The 25996-nt window shown below is 33.1% G+C and overlaps 2 protein-coding genes across 2 annotated transcripts; both read right to left on the reverse strand.

Moving 5' to 3' along the window:
* Positions 1–228: 228 nt before the first annotated feature.
* LOC127703028 (toll-like receptor 2) lies at positions 229–3217 on the reverse strand. The gene has a single exon (XM_052207409.1). It carries the CDS (start codon positions 3122–3124, stop codon positions 785–787), a length of 2340 nt encoding a protein of 779 aa, XP_052063369.1. The 5' UTR covers positions 3125–3217; the 3' UTR covers positions 229–784.
* Positions 3218–20437: 17220 nt separating this feature from the next.
* Positions 20438–23996, reverse strand: LOC127703025 (toll-like receptor 2). Its single transcript, XM_052207408.1, has one exon. The coding sequence runs from the start codon at positions 23911–23913 to the stop codon at positions 21367–21369; it is 2547 nt and encodes an 848-aa protein (XP_052063368.1). The 5' UTR covers positions 23914–23996; the 3' UTR covers positions 20438–21366.
* Between the last annotated feature and the right edge of the window lie 2000 nt (positions 23997–25996).

Here is a 25996-nt window from a genome sequence, read left to right on the forward strand (position 1 = left end):
TTACACCCCAAAGTGTGAGTTGTGTTTGGTTGCTTACTCTAAATATTACTGCGTAGTATTTTGTGCCCTGTTGTTTGTCTTTTCGTCTTTTTCTGGTGTCATGGTGCTGCTTGACCTACATTAGACCAATGAATTTGATTAAACCATATTATCGTCTTATTTTATACAGTTTTGTAAATTTAAAGGCAAAGTCACAATGTTTTAATTGAAGAATATTGCTTTCATGACTTTTTATATCTTTTAATTCAGTTAGAGCAGAGCCCTCAATATAACTGTTGGCTGCATTTCACCTTTTTTGCTTTTCGGCAAATTGCTTTTCAATAAAGTTTAGATCATTCGATATATTCAAGAATTTTCCAATTTTCATGTTGTTCTATATAAATTTTCCGGTTTAGTAATTTGTGTACTGTTATTGTTAGTTTTTTAGGATCTGCCCTTCGTGAATATATGGCTTTCAATGACAACGTTTGTTATATCTAGAATCGTTGTATACTAGTATACAGTTTTGTTTTTAGAGACCCATTTCTCCATTTGCAAAATGATTTAAATCCCTTCGTTCATCAAACATTTGTATTTTCTAATTCAAATAAAGCAGGGCCTTCAATTTTAGCCATTGGCTTCCATTGTCTTTATTGTCAGCAGTCTCCCTTTTGACAAATGACAATTCAATAAAGCATACATCATTTGAAATGTTCACAATCTCTTCTGGAATATCCTTGATTTGAATATTTTGTAAAATAACAATAATTTTTCTAAGGTGTGTAGTATATTTTTCGTACTTTGCTCAATCTATTTCGAATCTTCCCCACTTTCCTTTGGTAAAATATTCAGTAATTATGAAAACAAAATGTCTGCTTTGCTGAATTGATTCTGCTTTAGCATCTGCCGTTATATCACCAGGAAGAAGATCTCGATCGTGTAAACACACCTTTAACCCCCATTCTCCTTCAATTTTTGGAAGAAGAAACTTTTTTATCCATGTAACGCTTCTTTCTTCATATGAAAAATATGCGTCGTACATAAAGTTTTCGTGTAAATCTTTCTCAACAACCCGTCTGACTTTCCTATAAATGTACAAAATTATTTTCCATCTATAGTTATAAATGACTATAAGAGGTATTAAAATACAGAAAGTGCTTGCAACCAATACTATTCCAACATGAAGCCACATAGTAGATTTGCAGTCTGAAAAGTTTTTCTTTGTATTTTGTATTACCTCCCTTAATACGGCTTGCTTGTCATTTGACATTGTACAGTTGTAAGTGTCTCCGTTATAGAATGTTACTTTTGTTTGTGCAAACCACAGAAGAAAGCCCAATGTATCACATGAACATACCAAAGCGTTGTTATTCAAATTCAGGAGAAGACTGCGATTTGAAAGTATCATTTTATCCATCCAAAGCCTTATCTTACCATCTATAGAAGTAATCAAATTACCAGAAAGATCCAAAGATTCCAACTTTTCAAGTCTCGTAACAAAAGTTGGAATGGTCCTTAAAAGGTTGTTTGACATATTAAGATGTGTTATATTTGGCTGACCTAAAAATGTTGATTCCTCCAAAGTCCAGAGATTATTAAAAGATATGTCTATTTTTCTTATCTCTGGAGCTATAAAAAAAATCCATTGTTTACCTTTAAGTACTGCCTGATCTATGCGAGCATTGGTCATTTTTAATGTAGATAGTTTTGGCAAGAGTATTGACGGGAATGTAACTACTGTTACCGGAATTCCAGAAACGTCTAAATATTCCAGTTGCTTTCCACAGTCGTTCGTCAAATCTGGAAAATAGTGGTAAACACTAAATGAAACATCAAGATATGTAAGCGATGTGTTCGCACATGTGACAGAAGCTGAGTTCAACGTGGATACCATATAACTAAATCGAAGAAATTCAATAGAGGACGGAAGAGAAAACTTTATTTTCGGATGGACTTCAATTTTTTGGGTCCTTTTTGAAAAATGATAGAAGGCTTCCGGGTCGTAAACATTTAAATAAGCAGGATGGGAATAATCTGCAGTAAGGTATGAAAAATCATAAACCTTCATGTTAACTGCATTTCTTGCAAATGTAATAGCTTCAATGTAGTGATCTGCAGTCGTAGATGGCAGTCTATTGGCAGATATAATGAAAGTGTTGAAGCATTCTGGGTGTTCGAAGGAAAATAAAGAATTTTGTTGGTAATCCACAATTCCTGTTTTCGACAAGTCCAATGAATCAATACAAATAGTTCTTAGATATTTCATTAAAGCTACTGTTATAAAAACAGAGTACGGAAAATCATTTCCATTGATTGAACTATCAGTTATGTGGTGAAAGTTTAAACCAGACATGTTCTTATCCTGATATGGATGTAGAATACGCATTGCTTGATACAAGTGAACGTAGGATTCTGACAGATCTAAAATTTTTAAGTTAGGAAAATATTCCAACAATCCATCCTCTATTAGAAAAAAATGGTGACAGCCTCTGATGTAGAGTTCTTTCAGGTTCGGTGAAAAGTTTTTAAAGGTTGAGTTCATTAGCTTAAATCCACTACTATTATACAAATAGCATTGTTCAAAGTTTAACGAGGTAAGGTTCTGAAGTGAAGTAAATCCTGTTCCAAATACAGGGAACATAAATAAATCAATCGAGAGATTTCGTAAATGTTCCAATGTAGAAAGTGTGACATCAGGATAAATAAACGGACTGTTTGGATAAAATGGCTTTTTATTTCGACTAATATTAAGGACAATTAAATTACTTAGATGACTGAAAACTTTCTTTGTGAGGATTTTGATGTTAATGAAATTATCGTTTACCTTCAAAACTTTAAGTGATTTCAATCCAGCAAAAGCATCCTCTTGAATTTCCGATATATTACTTTTGCTTAAAATCAGACTTTCCATTTTCGAATAATTGAAGAATGAATTGTTTGTCAACACGCGTATTAGGTTATTTGAAAGTATTAATTCGTCAATTTCTCGACTGAGATTCATTGGCACAGATGTAAATCGTTGATTTTCACAATGAGCAACCAGCTTATGTTTTCTATTCCTACTATACGTACAAGACATTGAATGTTCCCCATTAAGCAATAATATGCTAATGGATAAAAGTAGCAACTGTAGTGCAGTCGTCATTTTCTTAATTTAAAAATTGCTTTACACTTAAAATTTCCGTTCGATACAAAAATGCTGTTTAAGATTTATCTCCTCATAACTCAATTGAGATGTCTTTTAACTTGAGACAGTTTCTATGTATTCCTTTGTTATGATGTACAACATACTTTTTTTTTAGGTTCAACTTTAAATAAAGGAAATTGTTAAGTAAAATGTGTATTGTATAAGGCAAATGTATTTGATCATATCATTCACAAGGAAATCTTAATATATAGTTGATAATTGTGTTGTCAAAATTATGTTTAACAATCCGGGGCTTTCGTGCAAACAATATCAATTGAAATAACAGCTTTTAACATCCGGGTTCTTTTGTTGCATAGTGTATAATTGTCTCGTTGGCAAGCATTCAATATATATATCTGTAGAAATATATTAACAAAATATCAAACTACAAGGTAAATTCAAAAAGGAAAAGTCCATATAACTTGACAAAACCAAAGGCTCAACTTTATCAACCAACGTAAGACTGGAAATTAAATATCATAATCCTGACTTTGTACAGGAATCCCCCCCCCCGAAATAATGGTAGGTTAAACCTAGTTGTATAGCTAGTTAAACCTACAACTTGTCCAGCAGTTATAGTTATAGTTTTGTTATATTGACAAAATTCTATGAGGAACCCAAAACAGACATATTATTTTAACGTGACAATAATTGGTAACCAGCAGCCTAGAATATGTAAACATATATCATAAATATACAACACAACTGACTTTAAAAATCAAAACAAACATACAATTAGATCTAACAACGGCGTCAACAATTTATTTATGTAGATGATAGTACAGTATAGTTAAATATACCAACACATACATGATATACACACTTTCCCGATGAAGTGCAAATTAAGTAAGATATAAATACAAGGGCATACATAATGACAATAAAACTATACAAATGCGTGCGTCCAAATCAAATCTGTTGATCTATCCCAATCAGAAACGCCCCAAAAAAAAATGAAATGGTGTTATCATAGCAGAAATCGTTCCACAAATTTTCTATTATAAACTATTTTTTGGTTTATGTAGATGTACAGACCGTTCGAATTTTATTTCAAGATAAAGAAGTAAGAATTTCCATGCTTTAGACAAAACTCACAAGACAAAGAGGACAGACAACCACGACCATGCCCAAAAAGAATAAAGATATAAAATTATAGAACAGTCCATAGAAAACAACACGGTAACTGACAACTGTGTAACATGAACCCCATTAAATATCTGGAGTAAAGTCGGTTCTACAAGAGACGACAGTTTGAGTCGGAAAATGCCTGTACCAAGTCAAGAATATGTCTTTCATCGTGCATCGTCTGTTAATTTTTACAAAAATCTTCTCCTCTGAGACTGCTGAGCCATATTTAACCAAACTGGCCACAATTATCATTAGGGTATCTTGTTGTAAAAATGTGTCCGATGACCTCGCTTGCCAAATAACATGTCCGACATGGCCAAAAAATAGAACATAGGAGTAAAATGCTAGTTTTATATATTTTTCTTGAAAACTATAACATATACATGTAGATAGAAACTTAAAATAGCAAAAAAGATCATCAAGACAATATTTACCAATAACTTTATATGACTTTACAGTCGACTCTTTATTAGAGTAGGCGATCTTTATGACGATTTTTACCAATTTTTTGCGTTTTTGTCTATTATCTTGAAAAATATTAAAAGTTAGAAAGACACTTTAATTAGCAAACATTATCAACAAGATAAGTTCTACAAATGGGTCAAATTTTGATGAAATTGTTACTAGACTCTTGATATGAGTTATTGCCCGTAATTGACGATTTTTTTACACTTTTTGTGGTGTGGGCAAAAATAGAGAAGACAGAGAAACAAAAATTAACTTTTTGTCATGAATTATATTCTAATTTACTATGTCGGAGAGTGTCCATTGTTGCAGATGGACATATATCAAGGCGGGCGACACAGGACCTTTAGGGCCTCTAGTTGAATTTACCTTAAAGTTCTGCATTATTAAGTTTCACTTTTAGGAGCCATCATTCAACCATCGTTTCGTCGTTTGTCACTATCCCCATTTCTGTCCCTGGTAGAACACGGTTTGTTTTACCTTCTAGGTCAAGTGGGTTGACCCTTGGTTTTCGTTGTTGTCCATTTTCCTCGATGTTTAGTTTTGTGAAATTTGTTTTGGTTTTCGTCTTTTTCTTTTCCTTTGTTGATGGAAAGGTTAAAGTAGAATAGCAAGTGCTTCTGTTTTAATAATTCAATTTTTCAAGACAGATGTTTGATTTAAATTTTTACTGTTGTGAAAAAGATGTCCAAGGGAGAGACATTGTTCGTTGGGTTCGATTGGGTTGATGTTTCTGTTCCCATTGTAAGTCCTTTATTTTAGAACTTTGCTTGTAGAATTCTTAAGTCGATCGTTAATGAAAACAGAGAAGCTGAATTGCCCGAATGTGTGGGTTTGCTTACCCTTACGGAACACCTGAAATCACCCTGGTTTGATATTGGATTCGTGATGGTTTGTCATAAGATTTTATGCAATTTATTGTAGACTGTTGTTTGTATTTTATTCTTTTTCGTTTTTGGCGTGATTTTGTCTGTCTCCCATTTGTATCTTCCGCCTCTATTTCACATGTGTGATGCGTTTTGCGGACTGATGTTATGTTTGTCGTTATTCTTTTGGTCACCTTATTGTCCAATTTAGTTCAAGCTACAGTGCCTGATTTGCCTTCTTGGTATCTTCTCAGAATTAAAAATATGTATGGAATAATGCTTCTTTTATGCACAAGGCATACACTTAGTAGAAAAGCAATGAACATGAAACTTTGTGAATAACATTTCACCATAACCAGGAAAAGATGGACCGTAACACTTTGGTACATTAATTATATAAAAGATATCCACCGATAAGGATCCAGAGTAACCTGCTTTGAAATTATATTTTAACCCTTGATGTCCCAAATATGTAGCATTTTGACGTAAAGGGTATACCGTATAGCGGGTTAATTAAAGATTAAAATAATTCAAGAAATAATGTGTGGAATAAAACCGGCCGCATATGGTAAATGTTTTGCTCATTGTTGAAGGTTGTACGGTTACCTTTAGATGCTAATACCAACGTTGTTTGTACAATCGAGTTGTCTCATAGGCGATCATTCCGCAACTCCTTAAAACTAAATAATTCAAGAAATCTTAAGTGGAATAAAATCGGCCGCAGGGAAAAAACAGTAAACGAGGTCTGGCAAGACGATACAAACCGCCGGCATTTTTAATATTGGCAAATAGGTGTTCTTCTGGTAACAGAAGTAACAAAAGTTCCTCTAAGGAAAATAAGAGTGAACGAGGAGCACAACCCCACACTGACGCTAGGCCATAACTTGAATAACGCTTCCTCGGTACTCGGAGGATAAAATTCAAAACTGGTAACAGTGATGAACCGGCCGCTCTGGTAAACAAGAGAAAGCCGTTTATAAAAAACACAACTTCCCTGTGGTACCACAGGAGAATATTTTAACAAATGGTCTAACGTAGAATTATAGGGTCATGACCCCCCTGTGATCTTGTCAGATCCCGCCTCTGCACTAATACTGCGACAACTGTTTTATTAAAGATATTACTAACAAACAATGAAAAATAGCAAAATGCATTAAAAAGAAATCCTTTTATGGAAACGCACACATCTATATGTTTATAGAGTTGAATTCTAGAAATAAAAGTTTTCTCCTTTCTTAGTAAACGTCCACCATCAAGACATCAGCAGATTATAAGATGCGTAAAAACTAGCACTGTCTGTTTGAAATCAGTATCAATTATTTATATAAAAATGTTCCATCCTCAATTTAAAAGCATTCGTAAAAACGTGAAATTGCAATAACAGTTCAGGATATAACTGGACACAACCACTGCAATATTATGTTATTCTAGACGAGTCGAAAAGTTCATCCTCTACAATAATTGCCATACTCCATTTAGTCCGAAAATCAATTGTCTCCAGCTGGATCCGTTTCCGGCCTTCCTAAACTCACTAGGCATATACCTGAAAAACATTAAAAAACAACAGCAGAAAAAATAATCCAAAATAGGAGATTGTCGGGGTAGGTGGGTGGGATTGAACAAGCTTCCCGTTCAAACGTTAGAAAATTTGGAAGTGACGTCACAATACGCTAAAGTCACGTGACAGACACGGTCAAAGTTCAGAATGTAAAGATAAAAGGGGGGACTCGAGAATAAATACGGAATTATAACTTTTATTAAACCTGTATTATCAGTAAACCGATAAACATTATTAATTAAAGATTAAAATAATTCAAGAAATAATGAGTGGAATAAAACCGGCCGCATATGGTAAATGTTTTGCTCATTGTTGAAGGTTGTACGGTTACCTTTAGATGCTAATACCAACGTTGTTTGTACAATCGAGTTGTCTCACAGGCGATCATTCCGCAACTCATTAAAACTAAATAATTCAAGAAATCTTAAGTGGAATAAAATCGGCCGCAGGGAAAAAAACAGTAAACGAGGTCTGGCAAGACGATACAAACCGCCGGCATTTTTAATATTGGCAAGTAGGTGTTCTTCTGGTAACAGAAGTAACAAAAATTCCTCTAGGAAAATTAGAGTGAACGAGGAGCACGACCACACACTGACGCTAGGCCATAACTTGAATAACGCTTCCTCGGTACTCGGAGGATAAAATTCAAAACTGGTAACAGTGATGAACCGGCCTCTCTGGTAAACAAGGGAAAGTCGTTTATAAAAAAACACAACTTCCCTGTGGTACCACAGGAGAATATTTTAACAAATGGTCTAACGTAGAATTATAGGGTCATGACCCCCCTGTCATCTTGCCAGATCCCACCAAATGAGAAGGTCTATACACTCTCATCCCCAACGAAACGAGTTTACTACCCGTACTAAAATACAATTAACTCACTAATTAGGAAATACTCGACAGTCAGAACTTGCAAACAACTCCAAAGCTCCCTGAACATTATATAAGAAAACATCATTACCTACATCTGACAAGTGCACTCCGTCATGCCTGAACAAATCTCTTTCTTGAGCTTTTATATTTGGATGGCAAATTGCAAGACCATGATTTAATTCTTCTTTGAATATATTACGAACAGCTGCATTAACTCGTTTACGAGTCGAACTGATAGCCACCTGATTTTCTGCCAAGTGCCAGTATCTACGAGGCAAAATTTCACTCCATACCAAGTAGAGATTTGGCAATAACACATGTAATCGCATAATGTCCAACCTTATCCGCTCCATAAGCTCTTTTCCTTTGATTAAACCCAAATCGTTAGAACCCAAATGTATGATCAAAATTTGTGGAGGTTGATAACATCTAAGATTTTCTTCAACTGAAGGTAACAAATTTTTCCATTTCATCCCTCGCTGGCCATACCAATGAAAATTATAACCTTTTGACTGTAATCCGAGGTTTTGACCCCCTGGTCTTCTCTTAATGCTTCTGGCCGCCCAATATACAATAGATGATCCCATGACCCAAACTTGACAGGGTTCTACAATGACAAAAGTTCTTAAAAGTCCTGTTTTGTTTAAACCTTTTCAAAACATATTAAAATACAGTTTCGAAGATCTTCGTATCTATAAAATCTACCAAATCCGAATGTAACTCGTGTATGTATCAGAAACCGAACGTCCCCACTTCTTAATTTCTGAATCAGAAGCCCCCATTCTGCTATAATGCGATGCTCCGCCTATTCTAAACGAATGTGATCGGATGTGGTCTTTAACGCCACAAAAATACAGGGTTTCCTTAAGTATAGAAATAAACTGAAAACGAGTCAATGGAGACCCATTGAAATGTAAATACAAGGGTTTGTCAATAGCAGGATATCTTATTCCCAAAAAGGCACGCAACATGCTCACAGGACAAAGATCTGCCTCCCTTTGAGGAATAACCAAAGTCGTTGAAATACCTCTCTGGTCAGCTTTCGAACTGCAAATCTTCAAATGGAATTCATATTTACAATTTGAAAATTTCAATGACAGATCATTAATGAAAATTGTGTGGGCTCCGATATCTGTACTCGTATCAGCCGTGAGCTCACCTATTCTTAATAAAGCAAAAAATGCAAGACTAAATGCAGAAGCGAACAGACAAGATTCATAATGAGAAGAGCAAACGGATGGGAGTGATCGTATAATTTTGTGCAAAATTTCTAAAGTAACAGGAGTGCGAATATCTAATAATTTGGGACTCTTCCTTCGAACTCCCTCTAACATTTTAGAAACTATAAAAGTACATGTAGTGTCAGTTACACCTAATAATTTATGTTTATGGCTAATCCCGGATAAGTATGTACTGATTTTAGATGATGTTAAACCAGAATACGATAAGTAAGCTATAAAACGAGTTAACACATCAATTTGTATAGGCCATGATACATTTAAGTCATATTCCTTGCTAAACTTTGCTAACGACTCTAGTGCTGTCTTGTAAGTTTTCCATGTGTTTTTCGCCATCGAAAATTGTACCAATTTTTCAACTTCCGCGTCTAAAATTTCCATAGTAGGCTTGGCATTAGAGTAAGTTCCTTGTCTGCTTGTGGTGCTAACTGTCTGAAAAGCTTCTAATGACAACGGGACAAAGCGTCAGCAATTACATTCCGACTACCCGAAATGTGCTGAGCCTTTATCAAAATGTTATGTTTGAGGGAAATAAATACAAGTTTTCTTACTAAAATCATTACTCTAGCAGATTTTGATGACTTTTTATTCAAAATTGTTACAACTGACTGATTGTCAATATTAAACTATAACTTTTTATTCTCTAAAAATTGCCCCCACAATTGAATAGCAACGACGACTGGAAAAAATTCCAAAAAACGTGATGTCCCTCAAAATACCGTTCTGACTCCACTCTCGAGGCCAACAAGCTTGCGACCATTTGCCTTCAAAATAAATCCCGAACCCCCTATTTGAACCTCCGGCGCTATCAGTGTATAGCTTGATTGTCTCGTTTGATGTCCAAAATAAGTCTAGCATTACAGAAACACCGTTATACTCATTTAAAAAGGATAACCAAATTTGCAAATCATCTTTCATCTCAGACGAGACGCGAATTCTATGCCAAGCTTCCTTTACGTTGCAAGTTGCATCAATTAACCGACGACAAAATGCCCTGCCTGGAACAACGACCTGACAAGCAAAGTTCAATAACCCAATAAGTGACTGAAGTTCGCGCAACTTTACTTTTTTACAACCAAGTATAACAGTAATCCGTTGCTTTATCTCGATTAACTTAACTTTCGGCAGCCGGAGCTCCATGGCGATAGTATCAAATTCTATGCCCAAAAATGTTAAAATTTCAACTGGTAAAACTGTTTTATCTTCTGCTAAAAGGACCCCCCATTTCTGGCATACATTAGTAAATGTTTTCAATAAATTGGCACACTGGTTCGTGCCTGCTTCTCCGGCGAACAAAAAATCATCTAAATAATGCAGCATATTCTTAGAATGGCTGCACTTTGCCGTATACCAATGCAAAGCCGTGGAAAATTTTTCGAATAAGGAACAACTGAGACCTGCTCCGAGAGGCAAATTACGGTCATAATAAAACTCATCATCAAATCCAAAACCCAACTGATCGAAATCACCTGGCCAAATTCTCAACAATCTGAAGGCGGACTTTACGTCGGCTTTTGCCAACAAAACGTGTGTTTTTCCTAATTTTTGAATCATCTCGACCGCATCATCAATACTCGCATAACGCACTGAACAAAATTCTCGATCAATAAAATCATTAACAGAATTACCAGTAGGGGATGAAAGATTCAACACTAAGCGAAATTCAAGCTTCCCGTTCAAACGTTAGAAAATTTGGAAGTGACGTCACAATACGCTAAAGTCACGTGACAGACACGGTCAAAGTTCAGAATGCAAAGATAAAAGAGGGACTCGATAATAAATACGGAATTATAACTTTTATCAAACCTGTATTATCAGTAAACCGATAAACATTATTATTTTCGCGGGATGTAAATTTTCGATTATTTTCGAGGATAGAACAAAACCGCCAAAATAAATTCCGCCAATTTAAAAGTGCAAATGCAATGGTATTGATAAAAGTTTTGAATCCGCCAAAATAATAACCGCCAAAATAATTTGTTTACCTTATTCAATGAAAATCGCGAAATTTTACACCCGCGAAAATAACCCGCTGTATGGTATCTTTCACACATTTGTTTTCAATTATGAATTTGTATAGATTTATTTAAAAACAATAATGTTGTGAACTTAACGGCTGCATAGTTGACAGTGAAAAAAATATTATAACATTTTATGAGATTGTAATAAGCATGTTATGTAGGTTTAGTGACGTTTCCCCTGAAAACCCGTTATGTTTTTACGCTGTTTACCGTGTAAAATGTTACAGATCAGAAAACGTCTGATTCAATGATATATTTGTACTGCAGTTACTTAAGGTTTGTGAAAACATAACTGTCCGAAATTATTTTAAATTGTTAGCGGAAACATATTGTATTAGTTAAATTCAAGTTAAATGATATACACAATTTGGCATTAGTATAATAATACAACTGAATAATTGATAGGATCCGCAAACAAACTTAACTGTTTTAAGCTGTTTTAAAGTGTCGCTCGTTCATACAATTTTACCACATTAAACTCTAAATTTTCTGAAATATTATCGAATGCATTCTTTCATAACGAAGTTCATTTGTTTATAGAAATAACATAAAAATCGGCGAAGAACCTTCTTAAAGCCTTGAAAAAACAAAATCTCCGATATCCAATGCATATTTTTTTCTTAAAAATATATATGTTGTTGCTACATAAATATGTGTTTTAATTATGTAAAATAATATAATGTGGAACATATATCTTTGAGATTGCAAACAAACTACACTCAAACATAAAGACATCTAGAGTTAAACCTTCTTTAACAAATGGTGAATGTTTCCATGGGACATAGATGATGCCCCCGCTTGCGTGTAACGTTATAAAGGAACATAACTCAAGAACGGTAAAAATGACGCCACCCAAATTCGAACTTGAGTTTCGTGGTAATAAGCATTGTGCATAATTTTCATAATATAAGGCAAACTTAAGTTAGGGAACTGAAACAAAAAAATCAGCATTTTTTCCATTTGTAAAGGAGCATATCTCTAGAACAGTAAAAGTGACGCCACCAAATTCAAACTTGATCTGTGTTTTGTGGTAATAAGCATTGCGTATAAGTTTCATAACAATTGGTTGACGCAAACTAAAGTTAGAGAACAGAAACCAAATGTTTGGACGTACGTACGTACGGACGGACGGACGTTAGGAAGGAGAAGGGAAACACTTTATGCTCCCTCCAGTGACGGCGGGGGCATAGAAATAGAAATATGCAAAATGTCAAGGTTTAGATTGCTCGAGTCCAGAAAAATGTAAATGAAAGCACAGAAAAAATATTAAAATTTTAAATCAAAACAAAAAAGTTACAGAACATTATGAACACATAACAAAAACAGTATCAACAAAAATACCGAACTCCAAGGTAAATTAAACTAGAGGCTCTAAAGAGCATGTGTCGCTCACCTTGTTCTATGTACATTTTCCACAAAGGACATTCTCCAACATTGTAGACGAGAATAGAATTCATGACAAAAATCTCTGTTTTGTTGATCTTGTATTGCTGATCATTTAGTCTGTTTAGTTTCTCTCTATCTTCTTTAGTTTTTGCTCAAAACACAAAAGAGGGTAAAAATAAATCCTCATTTCAGGGCAATCGCTCCTATAAGAGTGTCAGTCCACTACCTATATCGGCAAACTTTGACTTGTTTGTAGATCTTGCCTAGCTGATATTTTTTTTTGATTTAAAGAGTCTATTTATTTATTATGATTTTCATCATATAAGACATAACGCAAAAAAAAAAAAGTAAAAAATCTCATTAAAGGGCAATAACTCCAATAAGGAGTCGTCGGACGTTTCCTTCTCGTTGTCTTAATTTTAGATCTTTTCTTGCTGATAATTTTTTGCTTATTTAAATTTCTATCTATCTATTCTAATTGTTAAGATATAAGGCAAAAACGCAAAAAATGGTAAAAATCCTCTTCAAAGAGCAGTAACTTTAATTAAGAGTCGACTGACGATTTCGACCATGTCGACTTATTTGTAGATCTTGTCTGTCTTGCTGATCATTTTTGCAATTAATGTTTTTTTCATCCCCCACCCCCCCCCCCCCCCCCCCCCTAAAAAAAACAAACTCAGAAGTACTATCGACCAAAAGATTAATTGCTTGTTATCCTTTCTGTGCTAGTCGAAGTAGTATTTTCTTTAGGTTTTATAACTGAAAACGAAAAGCAGTGATGGCAACTAGTATAGTTTCAGACAAAGCTCATTTTATTAAAGTAATTGTCAAAGGAGCAGGTAATATTCGTTTTAAGATCCATTATTTGACCTTTAAGTTGCAAACATATTAAAATTGTTCAACATTGCTTAAGAAAAAACAAAATTTTAACTGCAAAAAATTTTAAATAAAATAAAAAAAAAAATTGAATATCTATCAAACTTGTGCCTTATGAACAGCTGAAGGATGTTACTTGGTAGATTAACACTACTATTTGATTTTCGAATTCAAGGCCCGGGATTAAAAAAATGGCCAGAACAAATGGCATACACAAAAAAAAACATAATTATTTTTAAAGAGGAATAATTCTAGCTGTAATCATTTAAATATATCATGTATATATTACCATTAAACATCTTACTTCCTTACTTCTCTATGCAAACATCTTAAGTCTTATAATGAAATGATGTAGGGTAAGGAAGGAAAATAATTTAGAACATTGTATTACATGTTCCGATGTATTAGAGATTTCCATTAAAATGACATTACTCGACGTAACCAACCTATCTGAACGTATCTCGGCCTAATGCATTGAAGCATGACTGATGGGAGCATAGACTGCATGCAATGTTTGCTCGTTGACTACATATATTTTGTTGGAATAGATTTTATTTTAAAATCGATCCGATCTGATATTTTAAATCTTAACACATTTTGTTGTTAAAAGTTGGATAATTTTACTGACAATAGCATTTTAATGTAATAATTAATCCAGTTGCTTGTAATCAAATGCACCGATCATTACTTTGTCATTTCACTTGACCCATACATTTAGTTCTTTTCAAAGGGTGAATTTTTAAAACCATTTAATCATAATAAAGTCTGAAAAATAAAAATAATGAAATCTGAAGCGATAATCTATTCTCATTGTATTTGTTTTTATAAGTTATAAGTTTAAACACGAAGTTTCAAATACGCCCGAATGTAAAAGGTTTACCCAACCTACTTTTTAGCGTACTTCAATAATTTATATCAAGATAATTTTGTCTTAGGGAGAAATTCAAATCATTTATATAAAAATAAGGAGATGAGGTATGATTGCCAATGAGACAACTATCCACCAAAGTTCAAATAAAGTGGATGTAAGCAATTATAAGCAACCGTACGGCCTTCTACAATGAGAAAAACCCATACCGTGTAGTCGGCTATAAAAGGCCCCGACATGAAAAATATGAAACAATTCAATTGAGAAAACTAACTAACAACGTATTTATTAGATTGCACTTTTTTGTCTTTCCGTAGAATTTATAAAATTAATTCGAGAGAATGAATCTTGAAGATGAAAAATTACAATTACACCTTTCCCAAATCAGTTGTTATTCTATTTCTTGTCTTTGGTTATATTGAAGCATGGGAGGAGTCTTCGTTTGTTCTTTAATGCCATTGTTCACAAATTGGTTTTATGCCCAACCAATGATAGTAGGGGATATGATATTTTCTGGTCAGAATGACCGACGGTTTGTCGTCCCGTACCAGATTTAAAACTATTAAAATTATTTATCAACTTGGGGTTTTGATCCGGATTTAGTGTCTCACTGAACATGGAAATGTAATACTCCGAGGGAGCACGGTGTCATATGAAAACTTAACACATGACATAGATATACTGCATAGTTGAAATGTACACTTGTCTTACAATTATTACATAGTTTAACAATAAACAGATTGTACAAACTTCATCGTTTCGAAAAATAAAATAAAACAAAAGCTCCGTCCTAAAACTTGGAATTTTTTTCAATTTTTTTTTCAAATTTTAAAATCAGTGACATCAGGTCTAATTTCTGGGGAAAAGATGTAAGTTTAAGAATTAAAATGAAAATAATCAAAATTTTATTTTGTTTAGTGGTGTGCTCAATAATATCTATTACGAATTTTTAAATATTTAGTCCTGTTCAGGAACTATTTCGGGACCGAGTTTAATGAGAACACATTTTCAGCATGTGCCTAAACAGGTGAAAAAAGAAAGCTGCAGATCAATAGACCTCGTAAAGATGCAAAGCCGCCGAACACAGTTTAAAATGGAAAAGAGGGGGAGGGGGAATTATATGTTTTTCCGCTTTACTGTGTTCATTTAATTTTGGCACATTTCTCTTCAACTAATTTTCCTGATAATATCATTGAAAGAAGGAAAAACGTTTAAATTTATTTACAATAACTGTCTTATTGTGATTTGCCATGGACCGATTTTGAAGTACATCAAACGGAACTAAACATGTATGAATAAAAGGAGATGTGGGTGTACGTCAATGAGACAGCAACCCAAACGGCAGTTAACAGTAACCAAAAAAGATATAGGATATAAAGGAGTCTAATTGTTGAATACTATATGTTGGAGGTGTCAACACAAAATGTTAAACTCTAAATCGTCCCGAATCTATATAATTATACAATTGTAAATATATTAAAAAAAACATTAAAAAAAAATCAAAACCGAATTCCCCAAATAACATGAACTTTCTGGAAAAGCTGGCAAATTAGAAAAGTTAATTATCTAACAAATAACCACGTTTTGCTGCGTAAAGACATATTTTCCCCTTTCTTTACACAGGAGAATTTTCCCAGGAGCAATGGACTGACAATGCCCTCCGCATATAAAATTGTGTTTGCTTGAGAAAAAAAAATCTCCAAATCGTTCCTTTAAATTGACCCTCGGCGTTTTTCGAATCAAGTAGAGTCATCGAAGCTGTGAAGTATTACTAACATATTCCGTCTTGATTGTTCAATAACTAAAACACATTCTTGTTTCATATGTTTTAAATATACATGTGTACATGAATATATGTGTATGTTTCTTACTTATGACAAAAGTCTATCAATTGTAAATGCAGTCTAAGTCAATTCAATGATGCCTATCAACTGTATATCAATAAAAAGGATAAAATAACATGTGCATATAAAAGATGATGCAAAAATGTCGTGTGTATTTTATTTCATATTATAGTATTTAAACTGTCATTCAGATTAAACAAAACCAATCGGTATAATCCCTAATCGAGCACACCTTATAAAATACAATCTATATAGGGAATTTCTTCTATAAATTTCATTATATGCTTGAAATGGGAAGCTAATGCGATTTATTGAAGTTTCTTCTTCTTTGTTAATTATTTTTGTATTAATAGTTATTTAGTTTCAGTTATTTTTAAAAAGAGAGGGTCGTCTAATTTTACGGCGAGCTATAACACTATAAAACTCGGAAGAAGTAATGGGGGTCTGAACACGGAAACACGTGAAATAAAAATCGCAAAAACGTTGCACGGAAAATAAAAATCGGGTAAAACGAAGATCATGCAGTCATTATTAATGGACATGAAGACCCTGCGGTCACCTTTTAGCGTCCGCTAGTTGCATCTGATTTGAGTACTTATAGGCTACAGTTCATTAATACACAATTTAAAACAATATGAATGACTTTGAATTAGTCCCGGTTTACTTTTTAATTAAATGCGAGACAAGCACCAGAAATAAAGAGTACCGACACGAAACACGGAAAATAAATAAGGGGAAACACGAGGCACGCACATCTGACCAAACACGAGAAAACGAGAAATAAAACGTCAAAACACGAAAACACGTGAAATAAAAAGGCCGAAAACGTTGCACGAAAATAACCCTTTACCACCCTCATTCATGGAACGTTCATTTGCAAAGTTTAGTAAAAGAAAATGTCACAAAAAATACAATGACTTATAATTAGAATCAATCGTATGATAGGTAAGGGATACGTGTATATACGTTATCTTAAGACAATGACAATTTGGGCAGGAATCATGAAAATCACGTGTTGATAAAAAATACACGATTTCTTAAATTTTTCATCAACTCAAAATCATATGATGTTAACAAAGTAGGCTAAATGGAATACAAAGTTGAAGAGATTTAAAACCCGTAAATTCCTTATATTTGTGTTGAATACGGCTTAGGCCTTGGGTAGAAAAACCTAAGTATTTCGATTATTTTAACATTTCATACAGTAAATTTACAAAATAAATATCATATCAATGATATTTCAAGTCAGCATAAAAGTACTGATTACTGGGCTGGTGATACCTTCAGAAACGAAACCTCTACCATTAGTGATTAGTGATTGTAAGGACACATAAAGATACCAGGCTTACAATACAATAGGACTGAAATCGACAAAATATTCACCTATACGATTGCACGCGATATGTCTCCACTCACGCGAGACACATTATTGGGGTCTTGGATCCTACGATACAAGAAAAGTGATCGGTAGAGTTAATTAACCGAATGTATCTATTCTTTGTCGTGATGTTTTGACAGAGCCTAGATTCGCATGGTGGCTGATGCATACATAGCAAGAGACGATTATTCTGTAGACATATCCTTTTAAAGTTCAAGCGATCCCCTTAATTGTTTTTGCATTGTTTGTATATCTTAGATTGATTAACGACATTTGAACATCACATCAGTTAACTTCTTTAACGTTGGTGTATTTCAAAGTCTAAAGATACTTTTATTCAACTCCCGAAAATTTCATTCTGTTACGTACTGTTCATTTTGAATCCACAACGCATCTTCCTCATGCGTAGTTCTGATTCTTTGTCTGTGATGGGCTATAGTGTTGGTCCTTTTTGGGGGTTTATCAGCTCTCCAACGTTTATATTAGATTTTGGGTTTTAAATATTTGTGCCTCAAGAATCACTGAAAATAACTTAATTATCAAAATACGCATTTGGTGCAGTACAATTGGAACCGTTAATGTTAGTTCTTTATAAATATATGACATTTCAATACAAAAAACCTTCTAGCGTTATAAATTTAGGTCTGGCCATGTTTGTAGTACAGTAAAGCTCAATTTTATGTGTCAAATACATGTAATTGGAATATAATCCATCAACTACTAACCATGCCAACACTGTGAAAAGTATATTCCTGTTTTGCAACACATATATTTCGTTCTTTCCTAGTATCAAAGTGATAGCACAAAAACATGTACACATGTATATATATAATAACCACGTCTAATGCTGACAAATATATTTGAAAATGGATGACTTAAAATTCACTTTATATCAGTTTGTGACTATTTTATTCTCATTTATTTAAAACACCCACTTGTATCAATTACATATAACTGTATCTACTATCAAGAGTCAAACATAAGTGTAAATATATATATCATGTTTCTTGTTCATCATGTTCATATTCTTTGGCAAAATATTTAAATTCGTCAGTAAAACACATTGTCACCGATGTTTTCATGGACAAATAACCTAATAATATCCTTATGTATACTTTTTAATTCATTTTTCCGATACATTGTTTTAAACACACGATCAAATAATGTTTTAAAGCGTCTTAAATATCACCTTGGTTAATATCATGCTTAAACAGACAACCAATGACAAAAAGGTCTAACACACACACGAACAAAAAGTGAAAAATGCAGAACATTGCAGCTACATGTAATTGACTAATTATGATACCATTATTGTAAAATATTACGTTACAAATTGTAGTAAACTCATATTTGAGTTGTTTTAACAACTTTATTTGATTTTTATCAAAGTTATCAAACTTATAAGAACCCAATTATTAACATTGTCAAGTTATCCGAAAAATATTAGTCTAGGAGAGCAGCATCTACATTGGAAAAAAACGCTTGTAATTACAATCAATGTTGTTTGAGAGAAAATTGACTATTTTTAACAAGAACTACTTAACCAAGGTTTCTTCGTGGCAAGGATATATTTCTAAATTAAAAAAAAAATATTACTCACTTAAAGGCAATGACTCTTATGTCACTATAAGTCATCAAATATAAATGCAATGTGAATGTATTTTATATTTCTCCTACTATACAATCACTGATCAACATATGGATGACAAGTCTGATAAAAATTTTCAATAACGAAATGTACACCCTGTTATGGTATTTAGTAAAATTTTCTGAGACGTAAGGATTGTTCTTTCCGTGAAGTCAATGCCATTAATTTTTTGAGGGGTCTCATTTTGTAATCATAGATTTTGAATGTGGCTATATATATATAGTGTTTCTTATCATGCAATAAATTTTAAAATAAGATTGGTATGAAAAATTATGTGATGACAAGGTAATTATAAAAGAAAACTAACCTTGATTTCTTTATTATCTCTTCTTGGTTTACGAAATGCAATCAATTATGAAATAGTCATACAACTTCCTATTTGAGGTCATTAATGGGATCATTATGTAAAATGTATTTCATGTATGAGAAAAAAGAATTTGCTGGTAATCCATGTTTTGCAGTTTTGGACAAATCAAATGCTGCAATGTAAATATTCATTCAGGAGCCTGTAACTCAGTGGTTGCCGTTTGTTGCTGTGTAACATATTTTTTTTTCGTTCATTATTTTGAACATAAATTAGGCCGTTAGTTTTCTCGTTTGAATTGTTTTACATTTGTCATTTCGGGGCCTTTTATAGCTGACTATGCGGTATGGGCTTTGTTCATTGTTGAAGGCCATACGGTGACCTATAGTTGTTGTTTGGTCTCTTGTGGAGATTTGTCTCATTGACAATCATACCACATTGTCTTTTTATATAAAATCACAAACAGCTCTTTGTGATGGCGCTTTCTTACAGGAAAAAAAACCTTATTTTCACACAATAAAAGTCTGTGGAGATTCAATTACTCGAAAACAGTTTATAACTTATTTTATACAATCATATTTTAGCTAGTATAAGTAACTTGAAAAAACGACTAACCAAAGACAAACGACGACAACCAAAATGTTAAATTTATATGTATAAGCACACGTGCTCCCTAAATGACAATTAGTAAAAGCTATTGTCTAAAGTAATTCCGGTCCCGGACCTCGCATTATATCTAAGACGACATACTGATACGTTAACAAAAACCAGGTCAAAACAACAAACATCATAAAATAGCATAGTGGTATATATATTTATTATCTAGACTAATAAAAAACAAGCTATACTACTTCCATTATATAATTGCTAAAACTACATGACAACATATAAAAATATAACAATATAGCAAACAATAAATGTATCTATGTTTTGGCTTTCTCGGGGGCTACTCACTTTATAAAAAATCTACCTAATCTAAACAATTTGAAACATTATTCTAAAAATAAACTATTACCTATAGGATGCGGTGGATACCTGCAACATTGTGTCGGCTGCGGTGGATACCAGCAGCGGGTTTTCGGCTGCGGTGGATACCAGCAGCGGGGTTTCGGCTGCGGTGGATACCAGCAGCGGGTGTCGGCTGCGGTGGATACCAGCAGCACGATATGCAAAATAATCCCATGCTTACTTATAAGATAACTTAATAATTGGAACTGATAATTAAGAATATTTACTATACTGATGTATAATTGACTTGGGGGTTAAAAATAATTTCCCCGAAATTAACATGACCAATAGTAAGTAGCCCCAATATTTAATTCATTATATACGTGTATACATTTTTAAAGAGGTAAAGGTGGGGGCGGGTGGGAAACAAAATTAAAATCTGCTACGATGAACTGGCAGCTTAAAACGAGCTTATTAATACTTTACTTATATCTCCTATCTGATTGGCTAAAAAATCTTCTTAAAATATCTCAGTTCTCTCAGTAATTTCTAAACATACCTATGTTCTCTCAATTTGTATGCTATAAATATCTCACCTGACGTAGGTAGGAATTATTTATCGTATAAACTATAATTTAAATCTGTAAATTACCATAGTTTCAATATGTTTATTCTTAAGTTTCTGTTCATCTCAACAGCATGGTTAGTTTAATGCACAGAGATGTTTTAATATATATTATCTTTGTGTTCTTCACTTTGAGGCGCAGTATGGATATTATTGTAGATATTTTATATATTTCTAATTTAAATAAAGAAGAGCCTTAAGTCTAAGCCATTTGCTTTGATAATCTGTATTGTCACCAGCTTCGTTTTCGTCCAACGACAATTCAATAAAGCATACATCATTTGAAATGTTAATTATTTCGTCTGGAATATCCTTGATTTGAATATTTTGTAAAATAACAATTATTTTTCTAAAGTTTGTAGTATACTTTTCGTACTTTGCTCTTTCTATTTCGAATCTTCCCCACTTTCCTTCGGTAAAATGTTCAGTAATGATGAATACAACATGTCTACTTTGCTGAATTGATTCTGCTTTTGCATCTGCAATAAGATCCCCAGGAAGAAGATCTCGATCATGTAAACAGACTTTAAGTCCCCATTCTTCTTCAATTTTCGGAAGAAGAAACTTTTGTATCCACGCTACGCTTCTGTCTTCATAAGAAACATATGCGTCGTACATATAGTTTTCATGTAAATTTTTTTCAACAACATGCCTGACTTTTCTGTACATGTAAAGAATTATTTTCCATCTATAGTTATAAAGAAGAGAAAGAGGTATGAAAATACCAAAGGCACTAGCAACCAATATTATTCCAACGTGGAGCCATAAAGTAGCTTTGCAGTCCGAGAAGTACTTCTCCGTATTTTGTATTACCTCCCTTAATACGGCTTGCTTGCCTTTTGACATTGTACAGTTATAAGTGTTTCCGTTCTTAAATGTTACTTTTGTTTTTGCAAACCACAGAAGAAAGTCTAGAGTGTCACACGAGCAGATCAAAGCGTTGTTATTCAAATTTAGGACGAGTCTCCGATTTGAAATCATCATTTTATCCAGACTACACCTTATGGTTTCATCAATAGAACTGATCAAATTATTGGAAAGATCTAAAGATTTCAACTTTTGTAGCTTGGTAATCAAAGTAGGAATGGTCCTGAAAAGGTTGTTTGACATATTTAAATGCGTTATGTTTGGCTGATCTAAAAATGTTGTTTCCTCCAAAGTCCAAAGATTATTAAAAGATATGTCTATTTTTCTCAAATTCGGAGCTCTGAAAGCCATCCATTGTTTACCTTTTAGTATAATTTGGTCTATGCGTGCATTCGTCACTTTAAGTATTGAAAGTTTTGGCATGAATACTGATGGAAATGTTATGATTGTTACTGGAATTCCAGAAATGTCCAAATATTCCATTTGCTTTCCACAGTCGTCTGTAAAATCAGGATAATTTTGGTAAACACCAAATGACACATCGAGATATTTTAGCGATGTGTTGGTACATGTGAAAGACGCTGATGTAAAAGCTATTTGTATATGCGTAAATCTAAGAAATTCTATCGACGATGGAATTGAGAAATTAATATGCAGAGGAATTTGAATTGTTTTAGTTATTTCTGGAAAATGATCTAAAACTCCCGGATGGTACACGTTCAAATACACTGGATGGATATAATCTACAGTAAGATAAGAAAAATCGTACACTTTAATGTTGATTGCGCTTTTGAAAAACTTAACTACTTGCATGTAATGATCTAATGTTGTTGCAGGTAATCTATTAGCTGATATAATGAATGTTTTGAAACATTCCGGATGTTTGAACGAAAACAAAGAATTTTGCTGGTAATCCACTATTCCAGCTTTGGATAAATCCAATGCTTCAATGCAAATAGTTCTTAGATATTTCATTAATTCTTCTGTAATGATAACAGAGTACGGAAAATCGTTTTCATTGATTTTGTTATCACTTATATGGTGAAAATTTATAACGGACATGTTCTTATTCTGAAATGGATGAAGAATGCGCAACGCTTGATACAAATGAATATACGATTCGGACAGATCTAAAATTTTCAAGTTAGGAAAATATTCCAACAGTCCATTTTCCATTAGAAAAAAGTGGCGACAACCGCTGATGTAAAGTTCTTTCAGGTTTGGAGTGAAGTTTAAAAATGTTGAGTTCAAAAGCTTAAATCCACTAATGTTATACAAATAACAAGTATCAAAGTTCAACACGTTAAGGTCTTGAAGTGCAGTGAATCCTGACCGAAATACAGGAAACATGAATAGATCCATTGACAGATTTTGTAACCGGTTCAGTGTAGAAAGTGTGACATCGGGATAAATAAAAGGTATTATCAAATGCAATGGCTTTTTATTTCGACTGATATCTAGAACAGTTAAATTACTAAGATGTCTGAATATACCCTTTGGAATGATTGTGATGTTAATCAAATTATCATTTACCTTCAAAATTTTTAACGAATTTAGTCCAGCAAAAGCATCCCCGTGAATTACTGATATATTATTTCTGGTTAAAATAAGACTTTCCATTTTCGAACAATTTATGAATGAATTGTTTTTCAGCATGTGTATTGAGTTATTTGAAAGAACTAACTCGTAGATATCACGTCTGAGATTCCTTGGCACAGATGTAAATCCCCGATTTTCACAATGAGCAATTAGCCTATGGTTTCTATTTCTCTTGTACCTACATGACGATGCTAGATTCGCATTTGCTACTGTTATGATGATTGACAGAGCGATCAGGTATATTGTCTTCTTCATTTTCACATCCAAAATAAACTAAAATAATGATTTCGATTCCAAGGGTTAAAAATTATATGGTTAAATCAACTCTTTAATCCACCATTTTATATTATTTTTAAATTTGAGGAAGGTTTTTCATATTGCCAGTAGATAAGGATATCTTTAGAAAGTTCAAATTGGAGTTTGAAGTTCAAATTTATATAATAAATGTTTAAGTATTACGTTTCAATCAAATGCCCTTTGGCATGACATCTAAAAAACCTGTCAAGTTTTGTAATGATAAACATTTGAATTGTACAAAGGTGAAATAAAAATCTAAAAATAAGTTTATAATCAGACCTCATCAGTACACAAACATATTGATTATAATATCCGAATAACTTTCAAAATATTCCACATGTGATAAATTCGACAGTAAATAAACATTTAAGTCGTTCGATATTACTCTTAAAAGAAGATCTTCGTAAACATGTTGAATATTTTTTTTTATCTCATTTCGCTCTTCAAGTTTGTTTTCATGAAATAGACTAGGAACGTATGAAGCGAATACAAAATTGATGGACCAAAATCGACTATATTTCCATTCACACCAAGATGTCGTTTAATGAAATTAGATACTCTGCATTTATCATGCTTTTCAATAACATATGGTCAAATCACTGAAAGACCACCCCCCCCCCCCCCCCCCCCCTTTTTCCTAAATTATTGAAAACAATCATTCTGCTGTTTTCTGCTCTTTGGTCGGGTTGTCTTTGACACATTCCCCATTTCCATTCTCAATTTTAATAATATCTTGGTGTGAATTCAATACACCTAAATTGGGCATAGGTGAATGTAATACTTATACGAGCCTCTTAGAAATATGATTCCAAGAGACTCGTAAACACCATGCTTAGTTCATGGACTGTGACAGTTTATCTTATCTGAAAAGTCTGAAAATACATACATATTCTGTCAGTTGAGCCGAGACAAATATTACAATCATTAGAAAAAATTAATCTAATTAAGTTTTTTTTGTCTCTATTTTCTTAGAATACTTTAATAACGAGTTAAAACATTGGTTTTATTCTGTTAAATTTGCAAGCAAGACTCGACATAACCAAAATTGTTCAGTATTTGGACACATCGTAAAAGTCTCCAGTGAAATTGTTTTTTTTATTTGAATGATTAAAGTTTAAAAATACCGGTAATAAATTCAAAAATTGTTTACGTTTCAAAATTCCCTGTTAAGATTTATGAGTGAGACGATCTTAGCATTAACACTCACTATTGTCTTTGTCTTCACAAACTTACACTTCGACAGAATGTGTTTTATTAAGTTTATTTTCTTTAATATTACAAGAATACATTTTGATTGGAAATTCTACACTTCATTTTCATTTTTTAATGTCACCATACATTATGTTCAAACTTATCCTTTCCTGTATGATCGTTATGCACGTTTTAAGTACTTCGCCATAGTTCATAATTTATTACACACATTTTAAACAGTTTTATTGGATAAATCTGTATGAGTTATAACAATGGAAAGATTGGAATATCCCAATGGTCATTAAAATTTCCTTTATTCTATTTTTAGAAAAAGAAATACGATGTTACTAAGAGGAAGAAAAAAACACAACCACACGGCAAAAATGGAGAAGAAACAAACAACGTTTAACAAATATGTACTCCAAAAACTTATAAAAAACCGTAAGATTGCACAACAAGAACCAATTTTAAAACCAGGGGGGACACCGGTTAAAGGTAAAATCCGCGATTTTTTACTTATCATCTAAATATGTTCCTCGTAACATACAAAACACATTCACAAAGTTTTAAATTCATATTCCCTCTAATAACGGATAAAATATTTGTAACTTTTTTGGTAAACATACGTCATTGGGTTGTGACGTTTTAACCCGATTTAGTAAATGCTGGGAAATAATAAAATCTGTTAAAGTCTTAATCGCTTATCGAATTTTTGCGTATTTAAAAGCGCGCAGATGACCGTTTCTCCTACCTAATAACCGAAAAAGAAGAAAAAGAAGAATACGAACACACATGTAACGTTTTGCATTTATTAAATAAAAAATCTTATATATATTTTTGCGATTTAATT

The sequence above is a fragment of the Mytilus californianus genome, unplaced genomic scaffold (assembly GCF_021869535.1).
Source record: "Mytilus californianus isolate M0D057914Y unplaced genomic scaffold, xbMytCali1.0.p SCAF_5, whole genome shotgun sequence".
NCBI classification, from domain to species: Eukaryota; Metazoa; Mollusca; class Bivalvia; order Mytilida; family Mytilidae; genus Mytilus; species Mytilus californianus.

What these genes read in the sequence shown, in the direction of transcription:
- LOC127703025 (XM_052207408.1), bottom strand. Translation starts at nt 23,913, where the DNA reads ATGAAGAAGACAATATACCTGATCGCTCTGTCAATCATCATAACAGTA.
- LOC127703028 (XM_052207409.1), bottom strand. Translation starts at nt 3,124, where the DNA reads ATGACGACTGCACTACAGTTGCTACTTTTATCCATTAGCATATTATTG.